The sequence below is a fragment of the Sphaerodactylus townsendi genome, linkage group LG06, assembly GCF_021028975.2.
Source record: "Sphaerodactylus townsendi isolate TG3544 linkage group LG06, MPM_Stown_v2.3, whole genome shotgun sequence".
Lineage (NCBI taxonomy): Eukaryota > Metazoa > Chordata > Lepidosauria > Squamata > Sphaerodactylidae > Sphaerodactylus > Sphaerodactylus townsendi.
Genome location: NC_059430.1, coordinates 830499 through 857477, shown reverse-complemented (window position 1 = coordinate 857477; position 26979 = coordinate 830499). Strand labels below are relative to the sequence as shown.

Genomic DNA, 26979 nt, shown 5'->3' with positions numbered 1-26979 from the left:
AGAAGGCTGAGGGGGGACATGATAGCCATGTTTAAATATTTAAAGCGATGTCATGTTGGTGAGGGAGCAAGCTTGTTTTCTGCTGCTCCAGAGACTAGGACCAGGAGTAATGCGTTCAAGATGAAGGAGAAGAGATTCCACCTAAACATCAGGAAAAACTTCCTGACAGTCAGGGCTGTTGGACAGTGGAATGCATTTCCTTGGAGTGTGGTGGAGTCTTCTTCTTTGGAAGTTTTTAAAGAAAGGCTGGGTGGCCATCTGTCAGGAGTGCTTTGATTGTGAGTTCCTGAATGGCAGGAGAATTGGACTTAATGGTCCTAGGGGTCTCTTCCAGCTTTATGATTCTACTGTGATCACCTGCAACGCTTTGCTGAACGCTTCAAGTCAGCCCCATCCCTGAGTGATAGAATCAACAGAACTGAAACAGAGACACAACACTTAACACAATAAGACTCCAGAAACAGCCAAATATTTTTTTTTCTCATTCTCTTTTAATATGGACAATCACAGGTTCCAGATTGTCAACCAGCCGGTCCGCCAAGCGGACAATCTCCAATTCCCGATCAAGTCATAGCACAGCAGCACAAAAACAATAAACTGTGGATTCATATTGTTCATGTGCGTCACTTCCTGTCCACACGCTACCACCACGTCTACTGCATTATTACCCGCACGACTCACAGCACGGAAGGACACACACGAAGATCCACGTCAAAAGGTGACTTACTTACGAAATGGAAGGAGCAAGGCCATGCACAGGAAACGGCGCTAAGCTAGATCTTGTCGCTCACACACATACACACGCAAGCTTTGAAATGCATCAGGGTTTTTACCAAAACTGAATTCTTGCTTTCAGAGGGCAGCTTGTCTAACTTCAGGACATGCTGAACAAACCATCTGGCTGCCCGGCACACCACAATTTCTCCAGCGCAACACGATCGGGCACCCGTGACTGGAAGGTCCTCGTTGAACACTAGAGTGCCTTCAAATCCATGCTTAAAAAGCTGTCTTCGTGGAGAAAGGTGCCTCATTTCAGTTTAAGGGAGCCTTTAGAAAGTGTACTCCTAGCAGGCAACTTGAGTTTTGTCAAAGGCATGGCAAAAGGAAAGGACGGGGGAACTGGTCTCGTTCTGGATAATGGAAACAGGTTTGGAATGTGTCCATTCAGAATATAGCTGATACATTTCCCAGACACACCCCTATTGCAGTACAAGCAATTCTCAAGTCTATGCCCTGTAGATTCAATCCAGCGGTTTCACAAAGCAAACCCCCCCGCCCACACACAAAACAGAACAATTACTCAAAAATCAGAAGAACCCCACAAGTTCTCTCAACGGCCTGAACATTCGCTCAGCCACTACAGCAGTGGTGGTGAGCCTTTGGCACTCCAGATGTTATGGACTACAATTCCCATCAGCCCTTGCCAGCATAGCCAATTGGCCATGGTGGCAGGGGCTAATGGGAATTGCAGTCCATAACATCTGGAGCGCCAAAGGTTCGCCACCACGGCACTACAGTAACAAGCAACAAGCTGTGATACCTCACCATCTTGAACTCTGGGGAGGGGGCAAGAGCAGAGAAGGGGGGGTACAAGCTGTCCGATACGAAGGCAGCCAGCACAAAGCAATGCCAGTCACAGAAAAGACAATCGCAGGAGTTCAAATATACACATGTTAGATACTAACGATCATGCTCTGCAGATGTCGTTGCGAGCATTTAAAGAAAATTATGGGAAACGCTGTCCCCGATAATTAAAGACACCCTTTCGTGCTCCATATGGAGGTCACTGCCTCCGATATAACACTGTGGTAGGCAAAAACTACCTTGTTTTTTTAACATTATGAGAGGCACTGCACCCGATAATGTGACCTAAGTTCTTGTAGCACGGGGGTGGCCAGCCTATAGTGCTCCAGATGTTCATGGACTACAATTCCCATCAGCTGATGGGAATTGTAGTCCATGAACATCTGGAGCACCATAGGTTGGCCGCCCCTGTTGCAGCACATCATGGTACTGGAAGTTTTGAATAGAAAGCTGCCATTTCTGGTTCAAGTGTAAGGTTAGCACAAGCCTGCAGCGGCTGACGTCAGCCCAACGAGAAGAGAATCAACACCATCCTCGGGAAGAAACTGGGAGAAAGAATCGGCTTCTAGTCTTTCGCGATGTCAAGACAGAAGACGCACCTTGGGGCTCATTTTTCCCCATCGTTTCATGGACGACAGCCGAAAAAGCCCAGCTCCCCATGGGCTTCTGCCCCACGGACTGCCCCCTAAAAAGCAGCCTTCTGGGCTCCAATCGAGGCTGCCGCTGAAGGCCGAAAGGTCAAAAGTTCCAGTACCGCAATGAATTGTACTAGCAGATGCTGCTTTATCAAAAAAACGACAGTATAACTGTCATAATTATGGAAGTCACTGCTTCCGATAATTATACTCAGTAGAAAAAACAAACAAACACCATTTATAGTGAACACTGCCACTGATAAATAAACAAATAAATACCTCAGGGTCGTCCCAGCAAGAGCCGCGTTTTGGCGAGCAAAGGAGACTCCCGAACTAGGGGCGGAGTACAACTCCGAAGGCTCGCCAAAACCAGAAACGGGATACCCGGTTAGCTTTTGAACTAGCGCAAGGCGGCCGTCGAGGCACCGCCGCTGTCAGTCTGAGGAACGAGAAAGGAAGCCCCCGTCTGGGGTGATCCCTTCCCCCTTGCGGAAGCAGAAGGTGGAGCTGGCCCACACAGGAGCAACCCAATGACAAGAGCGACCTCAACAGGTGGTTGAGAGAGCTCTAGAAGACCCCCCCCCCTTCGACCCAAGCTAGGGATCAGCACTTTGCAGGGCGTTCTGGATTCACCTTCTGCTTTCTCAAGCGTAACTTCCACTATTGTTCTTCACTCGTGCAAGGTGGTTTGAAGAGGCCACTTTGAGATCTGCTAAGGGGCTGCTTTGCCAATTCTTCCCTTCAACTTGAAGGAGGCTCTGATAAACTCAACATTCAAAGGACCTCTTGCCAAATCCCTAGCTAGGGCAGTGCATTGAGAGGGAACGGGGGAGGGGGGGAGTCTCATTTCATGTCACCTGGAACGGCTCTACATTTTAATCTGGGCTTCTACCAATCCTCAGGGGGGGAGGTCTAAGAGGAATTTGTTCTGTGCTACGGGGAAGGTGGGGCAGGGGTCTCCCTGTCAACTGGTACTTCTGAATCAAGTGCTTGGCGTTCTCAAAAGTCATTGTCTATGTCCCAGATGTCACCCGAGAGTGCGTTGGCGGCCCCCTGGATTGTCCACGTGGCCAGAGCAAGCTGCTTCCTCAACAGGTCTTCCTCAAGGGCACTTCTGTTGGTCTTGAGGATGTTCAGCCGCAGGGCCTGGAGAGTGTGGGAGCCGGAGCCGAAGAAGATGTGCCGGAGAGGAGCGTCCATTGGAGAGACGTACGGGGAAAGGAAGTGGGATTCCACCTGGACAGCAAAGGAGCACAACGGTCTCAGCCACACCAGGGGCCTCCAGGAAGCGCCAGGAGACGACAACAATTGCCATCAAACTTGCTCACAGTGTGTTCTGGTCTCCAGCCACTTGACTGGGAAGACTATGCTAAGTTTGAGAGGTTTCAAGAATCCAGAGAACAGCCAACACTGACATAAGCTGCAATCGTTAACAGGGATCTGGGCAGTGGTGGGATCCAAACATTTTAGTAACAGGTTCCCATGGTGGTGGGATTCAAACTGTGGCGTAGCGCCAATGGGGCTGGGCGGGGCACGACGGGGGCCTGGCCGGGCATTCCGGAGGCGGGGCATTCCTGGGCAGGGCTGTGGCAAGGACGCAGCCACTGCGCCGGTCCTTGGGCGGGAAACGAATGCACGCAGGCGCAGGCTGCCACGCACGCCGGTGCACCTCCTGCTAGACTGCGTCAAGTTCTGCGCGCTACTGCTGAGAGGAGGGGCGTAACTAAGGCAAAAACCACGTGGCAAAATCACCCATTAGTAACCCCCTCTCGGCACACACAGATAATTAGTAACCTACTCTCGGGAACCTGTGAGAACCTGCTGGGTCCCACCTCTGGATCTGGGCAGTTTGGCTTCATGTAGTCATGAAGCTCAGGATTGCGCTGGGAGGATGGGAGGGGGAGGGGCTCAGTGGAAGAACCGCCGCTTGGCATGCAGAAGGCCCCAAGTTCAATCATCGGGATCTCCAGATGGAAAGGAACAGGCGGAAGCGGAAAGGCCCTTCTCTGCCTGAGACCCTGGAGAGCGGCTGCCAGTCAGAGTAGGCAACACCAAACTTGTTAGACTGAGGGCCTGTTCCAGTACAAGGCAGATTCATGTGTGGAAGGTGAGGGGCGCAGGCAGTGGTGGGATTCCACCAGTTCGCATCACGTTGGTACAACCGGTAGTTAAAATGGTGCTTGTAAACAACCAGTTGTTAAATGATTTGAATCCCACCCCTGGGCACAGGGTAAGTGGACTCCTGTGGAACCACCCAATTTGGGCCCCGCCTCCTCCAATGGGGACTCACTTTCATGATCCGGTCGTTCAACGCCCGGCAGGCGACCTTGTTGGTCAGGTCAGTGTTTCGGACAGCGTTCCTCAGGGCGTCGGTCGCACGGCTGAAGTCCCCGCGGGCCACCAAGAGCCACTGGAGGTTCAGCCCCATGTTCTGCGCAAGAAAGAAAATACGGGATACGTCAACGGCGCCCTGCTGAGGTTTTACGCCTCCTGTTCGTTCTTCAACCAGGAATATTTCAGAGGCCCAGAAGCTCCGCCTCCAGGTTCTGCAAGCCAATGCGGAAGCAGCACTGAGGCACAGTGCAACAGCGTCTGCTTGGCATACACAAGGTCCCGGTTCAATCCCCGGGATCTCCAGTGAAAAGAAACAGGTGACGTGAAAGACCTCGGTCTCAGACCCTAGAGCAGGGGTCTGCAACCTGCGGCTCTCCAGATGTTCATGGACTACAATTCCCATCAGCCCCTGCCAGCATGGCCAATTGGCTGGTGGGAATTGTAGTCCATGAACATCTGGAGAGCCGCAGGTTGCAGACCCCTGCCCTAGAGCAGTGATGGCGAACCTTTTCAAGACGGAGTGCCAAAACTGCAACCCAAAACCCACTTATTTATCGCAAAGTGTCAACATGGCAATTTAACCTGAATACTGAGGTTTTCGTTTAGAAAAAACGGTTGGCTCCGAGGCGTGCGTTACTCAGGAGTAAGCTTGGTGGTGCTTTGAAGCAACCGTGCAACTCTTCCAACGGGTGAATCACGACCCTAGGAGTGTTTACTCAGAAGCAAGCCCCATTGCCAGCAACTGAGTTTACCCCCAGGTAAAGGATCGCGCTTTAGTTCTTCACATGAAAATCAGTGGGGTTTAACAGCGCTTAACAGGGTTACCTACACTGCTTCCCCAAAACTAGGTCTTAGGTTTAATGCTAATAATCGAGCCCAGCGGCCCAGGCCAGCCTAGATGTTGTTTGGGGACTCTGTTTGTGTGTGCCCACAGAGAGGGCTCTGAGTGCCACTTTTGGCACCCGTGCTATAGGTTCGCCACCACTGCCCTAGAGTGATGCTGCCGGTCTGAGCAGACAACACTGTTGCCAACTGACCAAGGGTCTAATTCAGGAGAAGGCAGATTCATGTGTACAAGTGTTGTTCACGTATTCAATGTATGTGCCCACACAATATATGTGCCACAGTGGCTGTGCCCCAGAGCTGTAGCTAAGAACAATTGAGCCCGGGGCAAAATCTGAGTTTTGCGGGGAGAGCCCATGGGCAACCACCCTCCCCCACTACAACCAAAGAACGATTTTTTGCACCAGCTCATCTCAAAGCCACCATCACACAGAACAAGTCTTAACTCACTAATCTGAGCACAGCAATGTGTCACAGCACACAGCAGAGATTAAAATTTTGGACATTTTCAAAATGCTTTCAAAATGTTTAATAACTGTTATAACACTTGTCATGTGACTTAAAATGCTTTCAAAACGTTTTATTACTGCTGTGAATACGGTTTTTTACCCTTCACTCATTCCTTTGCATTTCTCCCAAGCATTGCCAGAAATAATAGCCAATTTGGATTAATATCAAACCTGCCCAAATAAGCCACAGTACAAGCAAGCCTGAATTTCTGTCTCTTCCTCTAAATGCCTATTTCACACTTGGACAGGAGGATGCTCTAGAACACAGGTGTCAAACTCACCATGCTGCCAGGGGATGATGGGAACTGTAGTCCATAACATCTGGAGGGCTGCGAGTTTGACACCTGTGTTCCAGAATATCAGCTTCCCAACCAACATCAGTCTAAGATGGATTCAGTTTCAGCTTGTTCCTAGCAAAAAGGGAAGCTGGACAGATAGAAAAGCATTTTCCTATGGATATTTCGTTTTCCCAGGAAGAGCCACCTGCCCCGGGAAACCATGTGGCAAGAAGCTGTTTCAGATACCATGACGGCATCTTTGCAGGCCAGAGGTCTGTAAACTACGGCTCTCCAGATGTTCATGGACTACAATTCCCACGGGCCCCTGCCAGCATGGCCACTTGGCCATGAACAGATGGAGAGCTGTAGTTTGCAGACCCCCTGCTCTAGGAAAACACTGGGGCGAAGCAACAGTTAAGTTCTTCTGCGACTGCCATGTTGATCTTACAGCATCCCCAAAAGTCCAGCAGCTCCTGAGATTGATTATTTTTAGTCTTTGGAAGTGGCACTGGACTCATCTCATCCAGCACACTCTCTTTTTGACCTGTTACCATCTGGCAGACAATACAGGTCTATAAAAACTAGGACAAAGAGGCTTAGAGACAGCTTCTACTCTAGAGCTGTGGCGATGCTGAACTCCGTGGCTTCGTGTTGATGTGTTAAGAACATAAGAAAGAGTCCATCTAGTCCAGCTCTCTGCTACTCGCAGTGGCCCACCAGGTGCCTTTGGGAGCTCACATGGAGGAGGTGAAAGCAATGGCCTTCTGCAGCTGCTGCTCCTGAGCACCTGGTCTGTTAAGGCATTTGCAATCTCAGATCAAAGAGGATCAAGATTGGTAGCCATAAATTGACTTCTCCTCCACAAATCTGTCCAAGCCCCTTTTAAAGCTATCCAGGTGAGTGGCCATCATCACCTCCCGTGGCAGCATATTCCAAACACCAATCACACATTGTGTGAAGAAGTGTTTCCTTTTATTAGTCCTAATTCTTCCCCCCAGCATTTTCAATGAATGCCCCCTGGTTCTAGTGTTTGGGGCTGTGTAGGGATGGGTGGAGGAAGGGGAATGTGAGGATGGGGTCTGAGTCTGTAATTGTGTGCATCGAGGAATGCTGCTGTAAATTTCGTTGTGCGTGCACAATGACAATAAAATGCTTGTGCTTATTTTACTTAAATTCAGCCACTCGTTGCTCACCCGGAGGTTCCTTTTGTACGGCATCAGTTTGTGTACGAAATCGAGAAGGCTTTCGTCGTAGCTGTTGAAGTCCAGGTACAATTCGTGGTCGTGCGTCATCCTGACGGCCATGCGGCCAGCGATCTCAGCGGCGGTGCGCATGGTGGCGTCCAGCTGGTCCTCCGAGCCGAAGTAGCTGATCAGCTTGTCCAGCGTGTCCTCTTTCGTGCTGAGGTGGGGATACTCTACGCCGCCCGTCTGGAAAGAAGGACCACTTTAGAAGCTGGCTCACAGACACCACTGACGGCACATTTGCTGTGCTGCTGCGGATTCACAAAGCGGGCAAGCTTGTTTTCTGCAGCGTCAGAGGAAAGGCCGAGGCCTCGGGTGATGGGAAAGACCTCCGCCTGGACCCCAGTAGAGCGGCTGTCAGTCTGAGTGGACAATCCAGTCCGATGGGCCGATTCAGTCCAGGGCAGTTTAGGGAGATTGCCCTTTGCACAGTCCAAAGCCCCTGTTCTACTACTGCTGTGGTGGAGAACCTTTGGCACTCCAGATGTTGTGGACTACAATTCCCATCAGCCCCTGCCAGCATGGCCAGCTGATGTAGTCCATAACGTCTGGAGTGCCAAAGGTTCGCCACCACTGAACTACTGAGCCACCTACAAGAGGGTTTTGGACCAGAGACCTGTTCTGCTCACCCACAGTTAGGGAGTGCTCCTGGATGGGAGTTATCAACTCCTGGTGTCCTATAGAGAGTGTCTTAACCTATGCATCTGTGTATGGTACTCCAGTTGCCCAGTGGCAGATAGGAAGGCGCTCCAAAGGGTGATCACTCCTGCACAGAGGATTATCGGCTGCCCTCTCCCCTCCTGGGAAGAACTCTATAATTCCCGAAGCCTAAAGAAAGCCCAGAATATTCTGAGGGACCCGTCTCATCCGGCACACTCTCTTTTGGAACTGTTGCCATCTGGCAGACGAGACAGGTCTATGAAAACTAGGACAAAGAGGCTCAGAGACAGCTTCTACTCTAGAGCTGTGGCAAAGCTGAACTCCGCGGCTTCGTGTTGATGTGTTTGGGGCTGTGTAGGGATGGGTGGAGGAAGGGGAAAGGGAGGATGGGGTATGAGTCTGACATTGTGTGCATCGAGGAAAGCTGCTGTAAATTTCGTTGTGCGTGCACATTGACAATAAATAAAATGCTTATGCTTAATTACTTCCCCCCGGCCAAAGGAAACGAAGCAACCTGCCCTAGTTTGCCAGCTCCCATCCAGCAGCGTGAGTGGTCCAGCTCTCGACCTTACCATAAGTGACAGCAGAGCCCAAGTGCAGTAAACACTTACATCAGTGAAGCGGAATGAAATGGCCGGGATTCCCGAATACGCCAGGAAGGGAAAGGCCGGGTTGTCCATGCGAAAGGGAACCCTGCGGAAACACATACATGCATTTTAACGGCCACACTTGGCATTTCTGATATTCGGATGCTGAAAAGAATGCCCCAACTCCAGTTTGGAGCACTGGTCTGGATGGCCTAGGGCCGTGGTGGCGAACCTTTGGCATTCCAGATGTTATGGACTACAATTCCCATCAGCCCCTTCCAGCATGGCTACAATTCCCATCAGCCCCTTCCAGCATGGCTACAATTCCCATCAGCCCCTTCCAGCATGGCCAATTGGCCTAGGATAATCTGACTTCATCAGATCTTGGAAACTAAGCAGGGTTGGATGGAAGATGGACAAGGAAGTCCAGGGTTGCGACGCAAAGCAGACAACGGTGAACCCACCTCTGAATCTTACGTGGCCTGGGACCCTCGTACCTTTGAGACCGCATCACCCCATATGTCCCTACACGGCCTCTCGGCTCGGTTGAGGCCAATCTATTGGTGGCCCCTGGCCCCTCAATGATGCGGCTGGCCTCCACGCGGGCCAGGGCCTTTACGGCTCTGGCCCCAGCCTGGTGGAACGCCCTTCCTCCAGCTGTCCAGGCCCTGCAGGACCTTAGCGAGTTCCGCAGGGCCTGTAAGACGGAGTTGTTCCGCCGGGCTTTTGGAGTGTCCAGTCGCTGACAGGTGCCCCCACCCCCACCCCTTAGCTCTTAATATCTAGGCTTTTTCCACCAAACGGGACTCGCCGCTCCCTCCCTCCTGGGGAGGATTTAAAATTAGGGTTTATCGGACACCTCTTGTTATTTTTACTGCTGTTTTTAAAGGTTTTTAATTATATTTATGTTGTATTGAGATTCTATGTTGCACACCGCCCGGAGCCCCTTGGGGATGGGGCGGTATAAAAGTCTAAATAAAAATAAATAAATGAATGAATGAATCTCCCTTGCCTTGAAAACCCCACGGGACCGCCCTAGGTTGTCTGTGATTTGACAGCACGCAATTATTTGGCTCTGACTCGGAGCCTGAGACCTCCGTACCTGCGGGACTGTCTTGCCCCATATGTCCCAACTCGGCCTCTGCGTTCAGCAGAGGCCAACCTACTGGTGACCCCTGGTCCCTCAATGACGCGGCTGGCCTCCATCTGGGCCAGAGCTTTTACAGCTCTGGCCCCTGCCTGGTGGAACGCTCTGTCTCCAGCTACGCGGGCCCTGCGGGATCTAAATGATTTTCGCAGGGCCTGCAAGACAGAGCTGTTCCACCGGGCCTTTGGGGGGTCCGGCCGCTGATGGCTCCCCCCCTCCCCTCTTTTCTCTATAACATCTGTTGATCTACCGCCCCTCTCTTTCCCCTTTTCCTTTCAGGGGATTTATTAGTGGGACGCCATCGATATATTTGATGTTAGAACGCTGCATTTAATGGGGTTGGGTTTTAATATATAGAGCTGTTCTTAATTATTTTTATAGTTTGATACTACTGATTTTATTGTGCTTTATTGTCTGTTGTTTGCCGCCCTGAGTCCTCCAGGGGAGGGCGGCTTATAAATATAATAAATAATAATAATACCCCAGGCCAGCTTGACCTTGTCAGATCTCAGAACCCAAGCAGGGTGGGTCCTAGTTAGTACTTGAATGGGAACCCACCAAGGGAGCCCAGGGTTCTTGCTAGGAGTTGGGCAATGGAAAACCACAGTTGTTTATATCTTGCCTTGAAAAGCCTACGGGGCTGCCGTACGTTAGCCGTGACTGGACAGCCCTTCCCCACCACCCTTTATTCTGGAGGTCATGCAGTGGGCAGGGATACACGTATACCATAGAAACAGAGAAACCCACCCCCCAAGTGAGTTATACTATCATGTTTAACCTGAGTTTTTTTTACAAGAGAGAGCGCGCATGTTCTGCTCCTATTCCTCAGCTCAAGCTGAAAGGCTTTTACTCCTGACATAAGGCCACGATTAAATATTAATCTCCTCTACAAGCAGGAAAAGTGAAGCGTCGCAGTGGATCGCTAACCTTCCAAACAGAGAAGTCGTGATACTTACTCTTTAACGGCCAATGTGTTACCAAGACTGAAGGGCACTTTCACCTAGAAGAGGAGGTAAAACAGGGACATCACCAAACAGCTTTGAAGCTTTACTGAGACTCTTCTAGGCCAGGCAGGACACAAATGCCTCTAAAGCAATTCCAAAAAGGGGACAGTTGGCCAAGAAGCCCAGAAAACCCACAACAGCCAAGGGCCAGTCTGATAAAGAAAATGGGAAGGGGGGGAGGGGGATAAAATTAGGCATGATTGACATAAAGAAACGGTTTGTAGTTCAACTATGTGCTTAACCGGGCTTGTTTTCAGTTCACCGTTGCTTCCTGGAGGTTTGTCTAATGCCAGAGTTTTGGGGTAAACTTGCAGAATGTTTAAATGTTGACAGACTTTAATGCACAACAGAAAATTCCTTCTGCGGGTGCTCCAAGGGACACTGTTTCTCGCTAGAGACACAGTCTGCTCTCGTCCTTGTATAGTTATTGTTTATCACTTCTGTGTTAGAGTCTGCTTTCACTCCTGCCGCTCCGGGCAGCTGTCCAACTGGGAGAAAGCAGAGTCTGTAGTGAGATTCTTTTCAATCAGTTCTGCTTGTCTTGATTAATAGACATTGGCCGTATGCAAATGTAATGGTTTCTGCTATGATGTCAGACTTTCTGTAACTGCCTACACCCGTGATGGCGAACCTTTGGCACTCCAGATGTTATGGACTACAATTCCCATCAGCCCCTGCCAATTGGCCATGCTGGCAGGGGCTGATGGGAATTGTAGTCCATAACATCTGGAGTGCCAAAGGTCCGCCACCACTGGCCTAAACTGTCTTTTGATTCTTGGGGCACCTTGAATCTCCATCCTAAATTAGGCGATCAGGTCAACAACTTTCCCAAGAAGCAGCTTTGGGGCTTCTGGAAAGCACCGATGCTCTCTGGAAGCGAAGGTCTACAATGCACTTGCTCAAGCCCACCATCTGCAGAGTCCTAATGCTACACATAACCAAAACACTCCTGACAGATGGCCATCCCGCCTCCCTTTAAAAACTTCCAAAGGAGGAGACTCCACCACACTCCGAGGTAGTACAGTCCACTGTTGAACAGCAGGGCTGTTGAAGTCTATATGATTGAAGTCTATAAAATTATGCATGGGGTAGAAAATGTTGACACAGAGAAATTTTTCTCTCTTTCTCACAATACTAGAACCAGGGGGCATCCATTGAAAATGCTGGGGGGAAGAATTAGGACTAATAAAAGGAAACATTTCTTCACACAACGTGTGATTGGTGTTTGGAATATGCTGCCACAGGAGGTGGTGATGGCCACTAACCTGGATAGCTTTAAAAGGGGCTTGGACAGATTTATGGAGGAGAAGTCGATTTATGGCTACCAATCTTGATCCTCTTTGATCTGAGATTGCAAATGCCTTAACAGTCCAGGTGCTTGGGAGCAGCAGCAGCAGCAGAAGGCCATTGCCTTCACCTCCTGCACGTGAGCTCCCAAAGGCACCTGGTGGGCCACTGCGAGTAGCAGAGAGCTGGACTAGATGGACTCTGGTCTGATCCAGCTGGCTTGTTCTTATGTTCTTATGTTCTCAGGCTGTTCAACAGTGGAATGCACAACCTCAGAGTGTGGTGGAGTCTCCTCCTTTAAGAATATAAGAACTAGCCTGCTGGATCAGACCAGAGTCCATCTAGTCCAGGACTTTGTTACTTGCAGGGGCCCACCAGATGCCTTTGGGAGCTCGCATGCAGGATGTGAAAACAAAGGCCTTCTGCTGCTGCTGCTCCCGAGCACCTGGTCTTTGGAGGTTTTTAGAGAGAGGCTGGATGGCCATCTGACAGGAGTGCTTTGATGGTGTGTTCCTGAATGGCAGGGGGTTGGACCTGAAGGCCCTTGGAGTCTCTTCCAATTCTACGATTCTGTAGCTGCCACTTCTCAGGGACACACTGAGCGTGTGGCTCTGTGTATATACAGTTACAGAGCTATGAAGGGCAAAACTGTCCAAGCCACAGAACGCGTTGAGAACGCTACATGGCATCACATGTAGGTGGTGCATGCTGAGTTAGCTATTTATTTCAATTAAACCCCACTTGACCAAAGTCACTTCCATTAGGTTCAGTTAAGGGTAATTCAGGAGGTGGCGAGTTCCTCCTCTCTGGCAGCCTTCAAGCAGTGGTTGAATGAACCCTTTCGGGGTCTGCAACCTGCAGCTCTCCAGATGTTCATGGACTACAATTCCCATCAGCCCCTGCCACCATGGCCAATTGCTGTGGTGGCAGGGGCTGATGGGAATTGTAGTGCCATGGGTTCGCCACCAAGGTACTAGTCTGACACTCGTAACCACTACAGCCCGCACAAGAAGTGGGCCCCTGGAGTTTTGGATTTAAAGGTAGCTAGAACCCGCGGCGAGAGCAAATAAAACGCTACTCACGTTGCTGACTACTTCTTTGAGGAGCTGTTTCAACATGGGGCTGGAAGAGAATCTGAAGTCACGTGAACCTGCGGGTTGCAGATCGGAAACATCAGTTCAAGAGGCTCCGGCAGCAGAAACAGGCTGAGAGAGACGCAACCCAGAGAACCCTGCCGCCATTTCTGAATCAAGTGCTGGAAGTCTTACGCGACTAGGAAGCAAGCCCCCCCTCGGATTAGGCAGGCTGTGCTTTGCAGACAGTTATCCTCCCGAGAGCCAGTCGGGCATTCTGGACCCACACACAGCCCACAATGAAAAAGAGGAGTTTGGATTTATATCCCCCCTTTCTCTCCTGCAAGGAGACTCAAAGGGGCTTACCATCTCCTTCCCCTCTCACAGCAAACACCCTATGAGGTGGGATGGGGCTGAGAGAGCTCCAAAGAACTGTGACTAGCCCAAGGTCGCACACCTGGCGTGTGTCGGAGTGCACAAGCTAATCTGGTTCCCCAGATAAGCCTCCACAGTCCAAGAGGCAGAGCAGGGAATCAAACCTGGTTATCCAGATTAGAATGCACCCGCTCTTAACCGGCACGCCATGCTGGCACCAAGCTGGGTTCGGTCTTGCCTACTCTGACTGGCAGCAGCTTCCCGCATCTTTCCGAGCCCTGAAGGTGGCAGGGACTGAATCTCAAACTACTATATTTTGCCTTTTGGTCAAGCTCTGATTTGAAACACGGCACTGTCTGACAGAGACGACCCCTCACCCCTCACCTGTCACTGCTGAATCCAAATTGATGTATGCAAAAGCTTTCAGGTGCAGCGTGGCAGCATAGCCCTGAGCAGAGAGAGAGAGAACACAGGAGCAGGTCAGCCGTCCATGAACAGTGATACTCAAAGACAAGGCAAATTCCATTGGGGATGTTCAGTCTGGGACAGTGTTTCCCAACCTTTTCGAGGTCAGGGTACCCTTGACCTCACTCTTCATATCTCACGGTACCCCTGCCGCCACCCTCCACCTTCCCCTCCCATTGCCCCTGCTTGCCACACACCCCACCTTCCCCTCCCAGGGTGAAGGGAAGCACTGGGGGTGGCTGCTGACCTTGGGGCAGGCCCTGCCCCATGGGCCAGCTCCATGTCCTTGCTGGCGCCGGTGGGAGACACCATAAAAATGAGGCGGGGGTGGTGGTGGTAGTGTTGCCGTGGTGCCCCTGGGACATGCTCACGGCACCCCAGGGTACCAGGGAACCCTGGTTGAGAATGGCTGGTCTGGGAGAAGGGTTGGAAAAAGTAGCAAAATTTATTTTACAAGCGACAGAATTTTCTAAGTAACGTCCAATGCTAGATACAGTTTATCTGTCTGTGTTTTGAATGTACTTTTGATTTGTACCTCAGAAATGTCTGTAATGCTCTGGAGCCTATTTTAATATGCCTAATAAAGGTTGTTGTGTTGTATTGTCTGGGAGAAGGTTAAGGGGGGACATGATAGCCAAGTTTAGATATCTGAAGGGATGCCGTTTCGAAGAGGGAGCAAGCTTGTTTTCTGCTGCTCCAGAGGCTAGGACACAGAGTCATGGATTCAAGGTGCAGGAAACGAGATTCCACCTAAACATCAGGAAGAACTTCATGACGGTCAGGGCTGTTTGACATTGGAATTCACTACCTCGGAGTGTGGCGGAGTCTCCTTCTTTGGAGGTTTTTAAAGAGAGGCTGGTTGGCCATCTGTCAGGAGTGCTTTGATTGTGTGTCCTGCATGGCAGGGGGTTGGACTGGATGGCCCTTGGGGTCTCTTCCATCTCTATGGTTCTAAGATACCATGTTTGGAGGGGCCTTGGGAAACAGCATGCAGAGGCCCCCATTTGCCCATTGACAAGCACCGTTTTGTACATCTCCACCACTCCCACCTGTGTGCCCCCCACCTTCTCCCATTTGAAAGCCCCTCTTCACTGCCCTTGCTAAGTTTAATTAGGAAAGGAATTGAGAATAATTAGGAAAGGAATTGAGAATAAAACTGCAAGGATTGTCATGCCCTTATATAAAGCCATGGTGCGACCGCACTTGGAGTCCTGTGTTCAGTTCTGGTCGCCACATCTCAAAAAGGATATCGAAGAGATAGAAAAAGGGCAGAGAAGGGCAACGAGGATGATGGAGGGACTGGAGCACCTTCCTTATGAGGAGAGGCTGCAGCGTTTGGGACTCTTTCGTTTGGAGAGGAGGCGTCTGAGGGGGGATATGATTGAAGTTTATAAGATTAGGCATGGGGTAGAAAATGTTGACAGAGAGAAATTTTTCTCTCTTTCTCACAATACTAGAACCAGGGGGCATTCATTGAAAATGCTGGGGGGGAAGAATTAGGACTAATAAAAGGAAACACTTCTTCACGTAACGTGTGGTTGGTGTTTGGAATATGCTGCCACAGGAGGTGGTGATGGCCACTAACCTGGATAGCTTTAAAAGGGGCTTGGACAGATTTATGGAGAAGAAGTCGATTTATGGCTACCAATCTTGATCCTCCTTGATCTGAGGTTGCAAATGCCTTAACAGACCAGGTGCTTGGGAGCAACAGCCGCAGAAGGCCATTGCTTTCACCTCCTGCACGTGAGCTCCCAAAAGCACCTGGTGGGCCACTGCGAGTAGCAGAGAGCTGGACTAGATGGACTCTGGTCTGATCCAGCTGGCTTGTTCTTACGTTCTTATGTTTCCTGCACCCTCTTTCCACAACTGATGCATACCGCTGGGAGCGCTGCACAGCCACAAAGCCTCTGCGCACCGTACACCTTTCCCCAATGAGGCCGGGCAGCTGTGAACACAAGTGCTGGAGCACTTCAAACAAACAGATGGGGAAGGGGATACAGACAGGTGGCCAGGAAAGGGGCGTGGGTGGGGGTCAGCAGCAATGGACCTCATCACGACCCCCGGGCCCTGGCAGTGGTACCCCTTGGAGAGGGCTGATGCCAGTTAGATCTCAGTTGCCAAGACCTACTTGCCTCCAGCCATTCTGTGACACCGACCGCTCCAAATTCACCAGCGCTCCAGCTAGCAAACACGAGGCTCCGCCGAGGCTTATAGCCGTCTGAAAGATGGAAGAAAGGAGTATAAATAATGCTTGCAGGTACAGAACTGTAGAAGGCATCAGTGTCGGCGTAGCAGTTAAGAACAGCAGACTGTCAACTGGAGAACTGCGCCCAATTCCCCATTCCCGCACATGAAGCCTGCTGGGTGACCTCAAGCCAATCGCGGTTCTCTCCGAGCTCTCTTAGCCCACATGGAGACAAGCAATGGCAAGCCACCTCTCAATCGTCTCTCGTCTTGAAAATCCCATGGGGTTGTCGTTAAGTCAGATATGACTTAACAGCACTTTGCAGACACACACAGAGCAGGATAAAAAAATGTCACTACGGCAACTCAGGGCAAGACACTTACCACAACACCAGCCTTTATTGGCATACAAAACAGGACAAAATTTTAAAACAAAGCAAGGTGAAGAAGTGCAGTTAAAATTACTAATTTCCAGTATAAAATTTGCAACAGTTTCACAAAAGAGCCCATCAGAGCTGTTCGGGAGATTGGGTATCTTATAACACTCATGCCACTGAGAACATTGCAAGAGAATGGAATTCATGTATTTCATGCGTATCTTATAGTATTTAGGGCACAGAAACAGAGAATGGCCAAGTGTTTCAACCGTAGTCCTATCACATGAACAAACTCTTTTAGCACGTTCCATATTCTTAAATCTTCCCACCAGCAAAGCTGATGGCAGCACATTACATCTTGCAGTAGCCAAGGCTCTCCTCTGGGTGGGATTAATCAGCAGACGAAGATATGCTGCCATAATTCCACGCTCGCATGTGATTAATAATGTAGTTGGAGAACAGGTTGACAAGACACTTACCGTTTTTCACTAGCTCCGAGACCGTACGGGCGAGCTGCAGCAGTAGGGCAGTCCCCACCCCAGCCTTTGCCACCCCAGGCCCCCAGGAATCACGCTGGGCTCCAATTACAACATACTGGTCTGCAACAGAAAGGTCAACGGGGTTAAGAACGCAAATCAGGCATTCTGGTGTGCTAAATTGAGGGCACAGTCTTGTGCGCCGCGGACATGTCCTTCCCTGTTTTCAGCTGGAGGCTCTAGACCAGGGGTGTCCAACTCTGGGGCTTCAGATGTTCGTGGATTAAAATTTCCCATTAGCCCAACAGGCCATGCCAGCAGGGGCTGATGGGAATTGTAGTCCGTGAACATCTGAAGTGTCTGAGTTGGACACCCCTGCTAGACCCAGCCGGTGCCATGGCTTCAAGGTCTACAAAGGAGTGCTCACATGACTCCAAAGCTTCCAGATGATTTGCTGGGATCCATCTCCCTCTGCCACATGCTACCCCTCGCCCCTCCCTGCACAACATACAGGTGCTGAGGCATTTCCATCTTCATTTTAGAACATGTTCGGGCCTCTGAAAAGGTGCTGTATTCTTGCTTCTTAGCACGCGCCAAGGGGGCGCGCGCCATTTTGACCCGGGTGCCGTTCCCTCCCTAAGAACATAAGAACAAGCCAGCTGGATCAGACCAGAGTCCATCTAGTCCAGCTCTCTGCTACTCACAGTGGCCCACCAGGTGCCTTTGGGAGCTCACAGGCAGGATGTGAAAGCAATGGCCTTCTGCGGCTGCTGCTGCTCCCGAGCACCTGGTCTGCTAAGGCATTTGCAACCTCAGATCAAGGAGGATCAAGATTGGGAGCCATAGATTGACTTCTCCTCCATAAATCTGCCCAAGCCCCTTTTAAAGCTATCCAGGTTAGTGGCCATCACCACCTTCTGTGGCAGCATATTCCAAACACCAATCACACGTTGTGTGAAGAAGCGTTTCCTTTTATTAGTCCTAATTCTTCCCCCCAGCATTTTCAGTGTATGCCCCCTGGTTCTAGTATTGTGAGAAAGAGAGAAAAATTTCTCTCTGTCAACACTTTCTACCCCATGCATAATTCTATAGACTTCAATCATATCCCCCCTCAGACGTCTCCTCTCCAAACTAAAGAGTCCCAAACGCTGCAGCCTCTCCTCATAAGGAAGGGGCTCCAGTCCCTCCATCATCCTCGTTGCCCTTCTCTGCCCTTTTTCTATCTCTTCGATATCCTTTTTGAGATGTGGCGACCAGAACTGGACACAGTACTCCAAGTGCGGTCGTACCACGGCTTTATATAAGGGCATGACAATCTTTGCAGTTTTATCCTTTTTGAGATGTGGCGACCAGAACTGGACACAGTACTCCAAGTGCGATCGTACCACGGCTTTATATAAGGGCATGACAATCTTTGCAGTTTTATTCTCAATTCCTTTTCTAATGATCCCTACACCACTGGTGCCAGGTCTAACTCATTTGAGAATTACAGGACTTTGACAGCTCAAATGCTGGCCTTATAGCTCTACGCCTGGTCCAATAGCATGGCACCATTCGCACACACCCCTCATTCACAGCTGAAGCAGCTCAGGGCTTACCTGGTTCCTCAAAACCTTTGACGACTCCAAAGACATTCAGGATTCTCCTCTCGACGAGCGCATTGTTGACTTGGAGGGTCACACTAACCCCATCGGCATCTCCTGAGTCCAGCTTGCAGTCAGCGCTGAACGTGCCGCTCCACCCGGGTGGACAGGCTAACCCTTTCATGAGGCTGAAAGCAAAGCCCATGTGTAAAAACCCTGTCTTGACCGTGCTCCCCCCCCCCTTCTCCTGCAGTTACCACTCAGGACAGTTTACTATTCTTCAGAGCAGAGGGAGAACGGCTAAAAGTGCGCTATGGAGGTGAGCATGGCAGGCAGCGGTTCAGGAGGCTTAAGATGTAGCCCCCATTCAGACAATCTGCAGCTAAGGCATTTGCATTTATTTATATCAGCTCTCCTCCCCGATTGAGACTCAAAAGCAGCACTTGGAACATTGCTCTGCCCTTCTTCGTTCTGCCACAACACCACTTGATAGCCCTGGTAGTCTCTTCCAACTCTGTGATTCTAACCTTGTGAGGTAGGCCAAGCTGACAGTATGGGAACATAAGAACAAGCCAGTTGGACCAGACCAGAGTCCATCTAGTCCAGCCCTCTGCTCCTCGCAGTGGCCCACCAGGTGCCTTTGGGAGCTCACGTGCAGGATGTGAAAGCAATGGCCTTCTGTGGCTGTTGCTCCCGATCACCTGGTCTGTTAAGGCATTTGCAATCTCAGATCAAAGAGGATCAAGATTGGTAGCCATAAATCGACTTCTCCTCCATAAATCTATCCAAGGACTCAAAGTTGGCCAGCAAGCAGCCACAGTAGAAGTGGGGGTCCAAATCATGGTTTCCTGGGATCCATGTTTCCTGTCTAGCCACTGCAGCATGCTGGCTCTCGACACTGGCTAATCGTTACAGATTTCAGTTGTTTAGTGATTTGAGCACATTACCAAGTGCATCTTGGGAGCAGGGAAGCACTCTGACACCTCTGTCTTGCTCTGCCTCTCTTGCAAGTCAGCTCAAGTCTTTTTTTAAAAAAAACTTATTTAGAATCATAAAAGTTGGAAGAGACCCCAAGGGCCATTAAGTCCAACCCCCTGCCATGCAGGAACACACCATCAAAATCACTGTTAACTGTGCAAAAAATGTTACTCACACACAGAGATCCAGTTAAGTGCAATTAAGTCATATTTTTTTAATCACGGCAAAGGTGCAACAAAACGATTCATGGCCAATTCAGATGTGAGGGGTGTTGGTAAGATCTGAACTCTCTTTGTGAAAAGCTTCCTCGGATGCACAAGGACAGCACACTGGCTGCTACGTCACGCCCCCCCCCCCCCCAACAACATGCAAACTTCACCTTATGAAGGTTTCCTGGTGGAGGAGCTCTCCAATCCACATACACACAGCCCCTTCTCCACCAGGAAGGCTCCGGCAACTCAGCAATTTGAAGCTGGCCTCACGGCAAGGCAGTGATCACTCCTGCACAGAGGATGATCGGCTGCCCTCTCCCCTCCTTGGAAGAACTCTATAATTCCCGAAGCCTAAAGAAGGCCCAAAATTGTCGGAGGTTCGCCTTTGCAGCAGAGCGCTTACCACGGGGACTCCGTCCCGCGCCCGTTTATCACAAATTAATTTCTTCGTGGAGAGTGCCAATCAACTTATGTTAAGTAAACAACAACTGAATGGAAAACTCCTGGTGTCCTTTTACCGCTGTGCTATAGAGAGTGTCTTCACCTACTGCATTTGTGTGTGGTTCTCCAGTTGCACAGTGGCAGATAGGAAGGCGCTCCAAAGAGTGATCACTACTGCACAGAGGATTATCGGCTGCCCTCCCCCCTCCTTGGAAGAACTCTATAATTCCCGAAGCCTAAAGAAAGCCCAGAATATTCTGAGAGACCCGTCTCATCCAGCACACTCTCTTTTTGAACTGTTACCATCCGGCAGACGATACAGGTCTATCAAAACTAGGACAAAGAGGCTTAGAGACAGCTTCTACTCTAGAGCTGTGGCTATGCTGAACTCTGCGGCTTCGTGTTGATGTGTTTGGGGCTGTGTAGGGATGGGTGGAGGAAGGGAAAGTGAGGGTGGGGCATGAGTCTGAAATTGTGGGCATCGAGGAATGCTGCTGTAAATTTCGTTGTGCGTGCACATTGACAATAAAAATGCTTATGCTTATGATGCAATGGAAGCCCATTCGCCAGCACTGATTATTCCCAAGCGCAGCCACAGAGCACGTCCATCTAGCTTTGGGAAAGGGTAATAACTGTTACCTGAACAGCTTAGTTGCAGCAGAGCCAGAGATGCTCTGCACAGGAATGCGCGGCAGGCCCGAGGATGCAACCGGCGGAAACTGGGTATGGTTGAAAGAAGGAAATCCCGGAGTGAAAGGGTCGCCAGTCCCGAGATGAGCCTGCCAAAGGAAAAAACCTACAGTTACATGCACAGCGAACAGCAGTAGAAGTTTACCATCGCGAGGTGGTCTGCGTTATGGTTGCATTTACTCAGATTAGGGGCGAGAGACCTCCCAGAATTACAACTGATCTCCAAACAACACAGGTCAGTCCCCCTAGAGAAGTCAGCTGCTTTGGAGAGTAGACTCTATGGCAGAGGTCTGCAACCTGCGGCTCTCCAGATGTTCACGGACTACAAATCCCATCAGCCCCTGCCAGGCTGGAGAGCCACAGGTTGCAGACCCCTGCTCTACGGCATTATACTTCACTAGGGTTCCTCCCCAAAACCCAAATCCACACCCAAAATCTCCAGGAATCTCCATCTTGGAGCTGGAAACCCCAATTCAGGTGGAAGGCCAAAAATTCCGCTTTTGTTTCTTGAGCGCACCTGGAACAGCTGGCCCATCTTGCAGCGTAATGCAGAACCTGTGTTCACTCAGGAGAGGCGGCAGATACTTACATGTCCAAACTGCGCCACGTCGTCCCGTAGACCTCTGTAGTCAGCTGGGGAAGGGAATATCAAGACTCCGACAGCACCCTGCTTCTGGGCGTTGGCCACCTAGAACAGGCATTTAATTTTGTCTTGCTCTTAACTTTGTTATTTAAATTTTAAGAAATTGCTGCTTTCGAAATTTGTTTTAATGTGGTTAGTTTTAGTTATGTATTTTATGTGCTGTTATTGGAACAGCTGTATTGTGAGCCGCCTCAAGCCCTTTGGGGGTGAGGCGGCCTATAAATCTAAATCTAAATAATAATAATAATAATAATAATAATAATAATAATAATAATAATAATAATAATAATAAAAATAAAATAAAATAAAATAAAATAAAATAAAATAAAATAAAATAAAATAATAATAATAATAATAATAATAATAATAATAATAATAATAATAATAATAATAATAATAATAAAATTGTCAAAGGCTTTCACGGCCGGAATCACTTGGGTGCTGTGTGGTTTCCGGGCTGTATGGCCGTGTTCTAGCAGCATTCTCTCTCACCTGCAATCTCACCTGCATCTGTGGCTGGCATCTTCAGAGGATCTTCAGATGATCCACTGAAGATGCCAGCCACAGATGCAGGCGAAACGTCAGGAGAGAATGCTGCTAGAGCATGGCCATACAGCCCGGAAACCACACAGCACCCAAATAATAATAATAATTTGGAGACTTGGTTGGGAATTCTGGCAAAGAAACCAGAAACCCTGCGCCAGCTATGCCCACCAGGAAGACAAAGTTCTTATTGACTCCCATGGGCGCCACTGTGCCGCCGACATCTTTTCTGATGCCCACCAAGTGTTTTCTGACTGGCTGTGCAGATTTCTAAACACTTGGCCTTGGCAGCAGCCACCTCCCCAACTTGAGGAACTTCATTGTGCAACTGAAGGTAAGCTGCGGCAACTATTGTGTAGAAGCCACTTAGTGACTACGCCTGCCACGCTGTTTCAAAGTTCCACAGGCTCAAAAAGGTTGGGGGCGTCGGGTCTGATCAGAAGCAACCAAAAATCACATTCTTCAAGAAACAGTCTAGAACCCAAGCCTGGCGTGTGAAAGCATTTGGCCCGTTCTCTCCATAATTTATTTGAGGTTTTCCTGTCCCCCTCGAGCATTTTGCTAACCCACTGCATTTATAGAAGAAGAAGAAGAGTTTGGATTTATATCCCCCCTTTCTCTCCTGCAGGAGACTCAAAGGGGCTGACAATCTCCTTGCCCTTCCCCTCTCACAACAAACACCCTGTGAGGTGGGTGGGGCTGAGAGAGCTCCGAGAAGCTGTGACTAGCCCAAGGTCACCCAGCTGGCATGTGTGGGAGTGCACAGCCTAGTCTGAATTCCCTGGATAAGCCTCCACAGCTCAGGCGGCAGAGCTGGGAATCAAACCCGGTTCCTCCAGATTAGATACACGACCTCTTAACCTCCTACACCGCTGCTGCTCCTTCCAGTCCCCTGTGAATATTGCCAACATGGCATTTTCAATCCCCAGACATTTCTGAAGACACGCAAACCACTCTTACCTTCTCAGCGAAAGTAATCTTTCCGGCTCTCGTGATGATCATGGTCCCGTTCAGGTTGATCTTTTTCTCCATCAGAGCGGTAAAATCTTCACTGGAGCCAAAATTGGCATAAACTGGTTTGCCCTGTGAGAGAAAAGTATGATTGGATCACAGTAACTAGATAGAGCCAAGAGCGTTCCTGGTCTGAGGCTACTGGCATTCTGGACCACCCTTCTGGATACCCAAACCTGGAGAGCAGTGGTGGGATCCAAAAATTTTAATAACAGGTTCCGATGGTGGTGGGATTCAAACAGTGGCGCCGCCGCACACACACACCTCCAGTCCCTATTGGGCAGGGAGGTTGCTTTAGTAACCCCTTCTCGGCACTCAGAAAAAATTAGTAACCACTTCTAGAGAAGTGGTGAGAACTGGTTGGATCCCACCTCTGCTGGAGAGACACCGTAGGACACAATATGTCTGTCCCTTCCGACACTTGCAGAGGGCACCAAGATGAAGGTACAGAAAGGAGTTTGGTGCTTTACCCCCTTCATTGCCCACCCTGCCAGGCAAACCTGAGATGTGAGACCTGAGATGCCACATTGGCCTCTTACGTCACCACCAGAGCGGTCAAGACACGCCAAGCCAACTTACCGCGACGGTCCCGTTTGCACTGTATGCCACGTAAGCCTTTGATGCGTCAAGCGTTTCTTTCCTCCCACCGGGGATTTCCACCGAAATGACATTTGGGGAGCTGGAGGTAGAGACACTGGTGTTACACGGATATTCTCCAACAGCATTTGAAACGCCCCCTCCCACGACAGAACACTAAGGGGCTTCTCAGACATGCGCCTCTGATTGTGGGTCTTGAAGAAAATCTCCAGTTCTAAGGAGCAGCAGTGGCGTAGGAGGTTAAGAACTCGTGTATCTAATCTGGAGGAACCGGGTTTGATTCCCCGCTTTGCCGCCTGAGCTGTGGAGGCTTATCTGGGGAATTCAGATCAGCCTGTGCACTCCCACACACGCCAGCTGGGTGACCTTGGGCTAGTCACAGCTTCTCGGAGCTCTCTCAGCCCCACCCACCTCACAGGGTGTTTGTTGTGAGGGGGGAAGGGCAAGGAGATTGTCAGCCCCTTTGAGTCTCCTGCAGGAGAGAAAAGGGGGATATAAATCCAAACTCTTCTTCTTCTTCCTCTCCTGCAGGAGACTCAAAGGGGCTGACAATCTCCTTGCCCTTCCCCCCTCACAACAAACACCCTGTGAGGTAGGTGGGGCTGAGAGAGCTCCGAGAAGCTGTGACTAGCCCAGGGTCACCCAGCTGGCCCGTGTGGGAGTTCCCAGGCTAATCTGAATCCCCCAAATAAGCCTCCACAGCTCAGGCGGCAGAGCTGGGAATCAAACCTGGTTCCTCCAGATTAGATACACGAGCTCTTATCCTCATACACACACACTGGCATATAAAGCAGATATTCCAGGGTGTACTTCCTATCCCAGAATAGGATAAGGATGCAAGTCTAATTTTAGAGAATGCCTGACTTTTTAAGACCACACCCTATCACGGTTACTATTAAAGGTCACTTTAAATGAGGGAGAAGATGCTACCAGGCCATGTCTGCTCAGCCCAGAAAATCCACAACAGCCAATCTGTTTTCGGAAGGACCCCAAATGACCATTGCTTTTAGGATGAGGCGCGGCACCTACCTGCCGGGGACCTGCAGTCTCACAAAGTGCTCGTCGTTCCAGACTTTGTCCAGCTTGTAGTTGTTAAACTCACTGTGGAGGTAGTTGACCAAATCCTCGTCTCCAGCTGAGCCTGCCTCGTGAGAAGGAGCAGAGACCCTCCTGGAAATGGAGGATTGTGTGCTGTCAGCTACCACTTACAGTCGCTACCCTCCCTGCAACCCCCGTCCCCCTAAGCCAGGGCTGTGAGGGGCTCTTTGCAGAGTCCCACCTGATTTTATCTTGGAAGCTGACGCCGACAAACTTCTCGGATAATTTCTTTTGGAGTTCCCCCCAGTACAGCACAGGTTCCTCTGCTGGATAATAAACAGGTGCTTCGCCTCATCGAGATTAGGCGCACATCTGGCGGCAATCCTTACACGGCTCAAGACCGTTCACGCACGCCTTCGGTGCTGGCATCCGTGCACGGACGCTCAAGTAGCCGATCAGGAACCCTAAAAGAGGTTTTGCACAACAGATGAAAGTGTCGGTTTTATTAGGGAAGTGACTGACGCGGGAAACTGAAGCATCACGCCGAAAACTGTAGAACGAAGCGACAGATCACACTCAAATTAAACTTCGATGAAGGATAGGCCAATTCTTGGCCCTGTAGCAGTATGGTCGGCCCGGCCAGCCCCATCTCATCCGAGCTCAGAAGCTAAGCAAGGCCACCAAAAAAAGTCCAGGGTTGCTATGCAGAGAAAAGCAAATCACTTGTTTGTCTTGTGCCTTGAAAACCCTGCTAGGTCAACATAGATCAGTGGTGGCGAACCTATGGCACGGGTGCCAGAGGTGGCACTCGGAGCCCTCTGTGGGCACGTACGCACAGAGTTTGTCGTGTGGGGGGTGGAAAATCACCCCCACCATACACATACACACCTCTAGGCTGGCCTGGGCCACTGAACACAATGTGCACGCACTCCCACGGTGAAAGCAGGGGAGTGACCTCCAGCCGGCGATGGCCTGGTGCCTATGTCTGCAAGGTGGCTGCTGCCCGGGGCGAGAGGGAGGCAGAAGATGTGCTAGGGAGGCACAGAGCAGTGTGCATGGAAGGACCCTTGCTGGAGGCTTCAGCAGACTCTGTTCCGCTACTTGCCTCGAGTGGGTGGGGCGGAGGAAGAGTGGGAGCTAACCAATTTTTCTCACACTGAAACCCTCAGCATTCAGGTTAAATTCGCCGTGGTTGGCACTCCTTCATGCGATAAATAAGTCGGGTTTGGGTTGCAATTTGGGCACTCGGTCTCAAAAAGGTTCGCCATCACTGCCATAGATGGTACCTTTCCCCACCACTGAAGGAAAGCCACCATCATTAAAGAGAGGTAATGGGACCTTCCAGGAGACCTAGAGCTCTACCCACTTTGGAACACCAATAACCCACCAGGTATCTCTCACTTCTACAGTACATCTCTCTATGACCATGGGGGTACAATTACACCAGCAGCCAGGGTCTGACTGGAAACGGGCTGGATGCAAGACGACGATGAGCAGTAGAGAGCCAGAATAGTGCAGTGGTTAAGAGAAGGTGCACTCTGATCTGGAGGAACTGGGTTTGATTCCCCAATCTGCCACTTGAGCTGTGGGGGCTTATCCGATGAACCAAATTAGCCTGTGCACTCCAACACAAGCCAGCTGGGTGACCTTAGGCGAGTCACAGTTCTTTGGAGCTCTTTCAGCCCCACCCACCTCACAGGGTGTTTCTTGTGGGGGGAGGGGAAAGGAGCTTGTAAGCCCCTTTGAGTCCCCTTACAGGGGGGATATAAATCCAAATTCTTGAAGTCTTCTAGAATACATTTTTAGTAGTCCTGAGACTCTCTTTGATACTTTCTACATGCAAGCGTGACCCTTGTGAACTCCCATAAAGATGCAAGCTTTTGCTCAAGTCTCCCCCTCTTACTCACTGGGTGAATTAAGTTTATTCAGACCCTGCCCGCCAATCTTACCGAAAAGAACAAGGGCTACTGCTGAGCAGCAGACCAGCCGCAAAGGTGACGCATTGCTGTTCCATTGGCCTTATTGTCTGGGTAAGGAACGCGGTGCAGGAGGAGGATCCGCTTTAGCCTCCTTCCTCATCTCTCTCGCAGTGAAAGCTTTCATCTCCACGTTGGCTGTTGTCCCCGTCCTGGCTGCCGAGCCAGACTGGAACCCGAGGGTGTAATGGTAGAGGGGCTCCCC

General features: G+C 50.2%; 1 protein-coding gene across 1 annotated transcript; it reads right to left on the bottom strand.

Moving 5' to 3' along the window:
- Positions 1 to 1943: 1943 nt before the first annotated feature.
- Positions 1944 to 26979, bottom strand: TFRC (transferrin receptor). The gene is made up of 17 exons (XM_048501072.1): positions 26748 to 26979; positions 25040 to 25262; positions 24790 to 24930; positions 23743 to 23842; positions 23113 to 23235; positions 21556 to 21654; positions 20916 to 21055; positions 18661 to 18833; positions 17066 to 17185; positions 16158 to 16243; positions 13945 to 14008; positions 13195 to 13262; positions 10778 to 10821; positions 8699 to 8780; positions 7377 to 7613; positions 4510 to 4650; positions 1944 to 3455 (listed from the first exon to the last, which is right to left on the bottom strand). The coding sequence occupies exons 5-17, from the start codon at positions 23182 to 23184 to the stop codon at positions 3219 to 3221; spliced, it is 1563 nt and encodes a 520-aa protein (XP_048357029.1). The 5' UTR covers positions 23185 to 23235; positions 23743 to 23842; positions 24790 to 24930; positions 25040 to 25262; positions 26748 to 26979; the 3' UTR covers positions 1944 to 3218.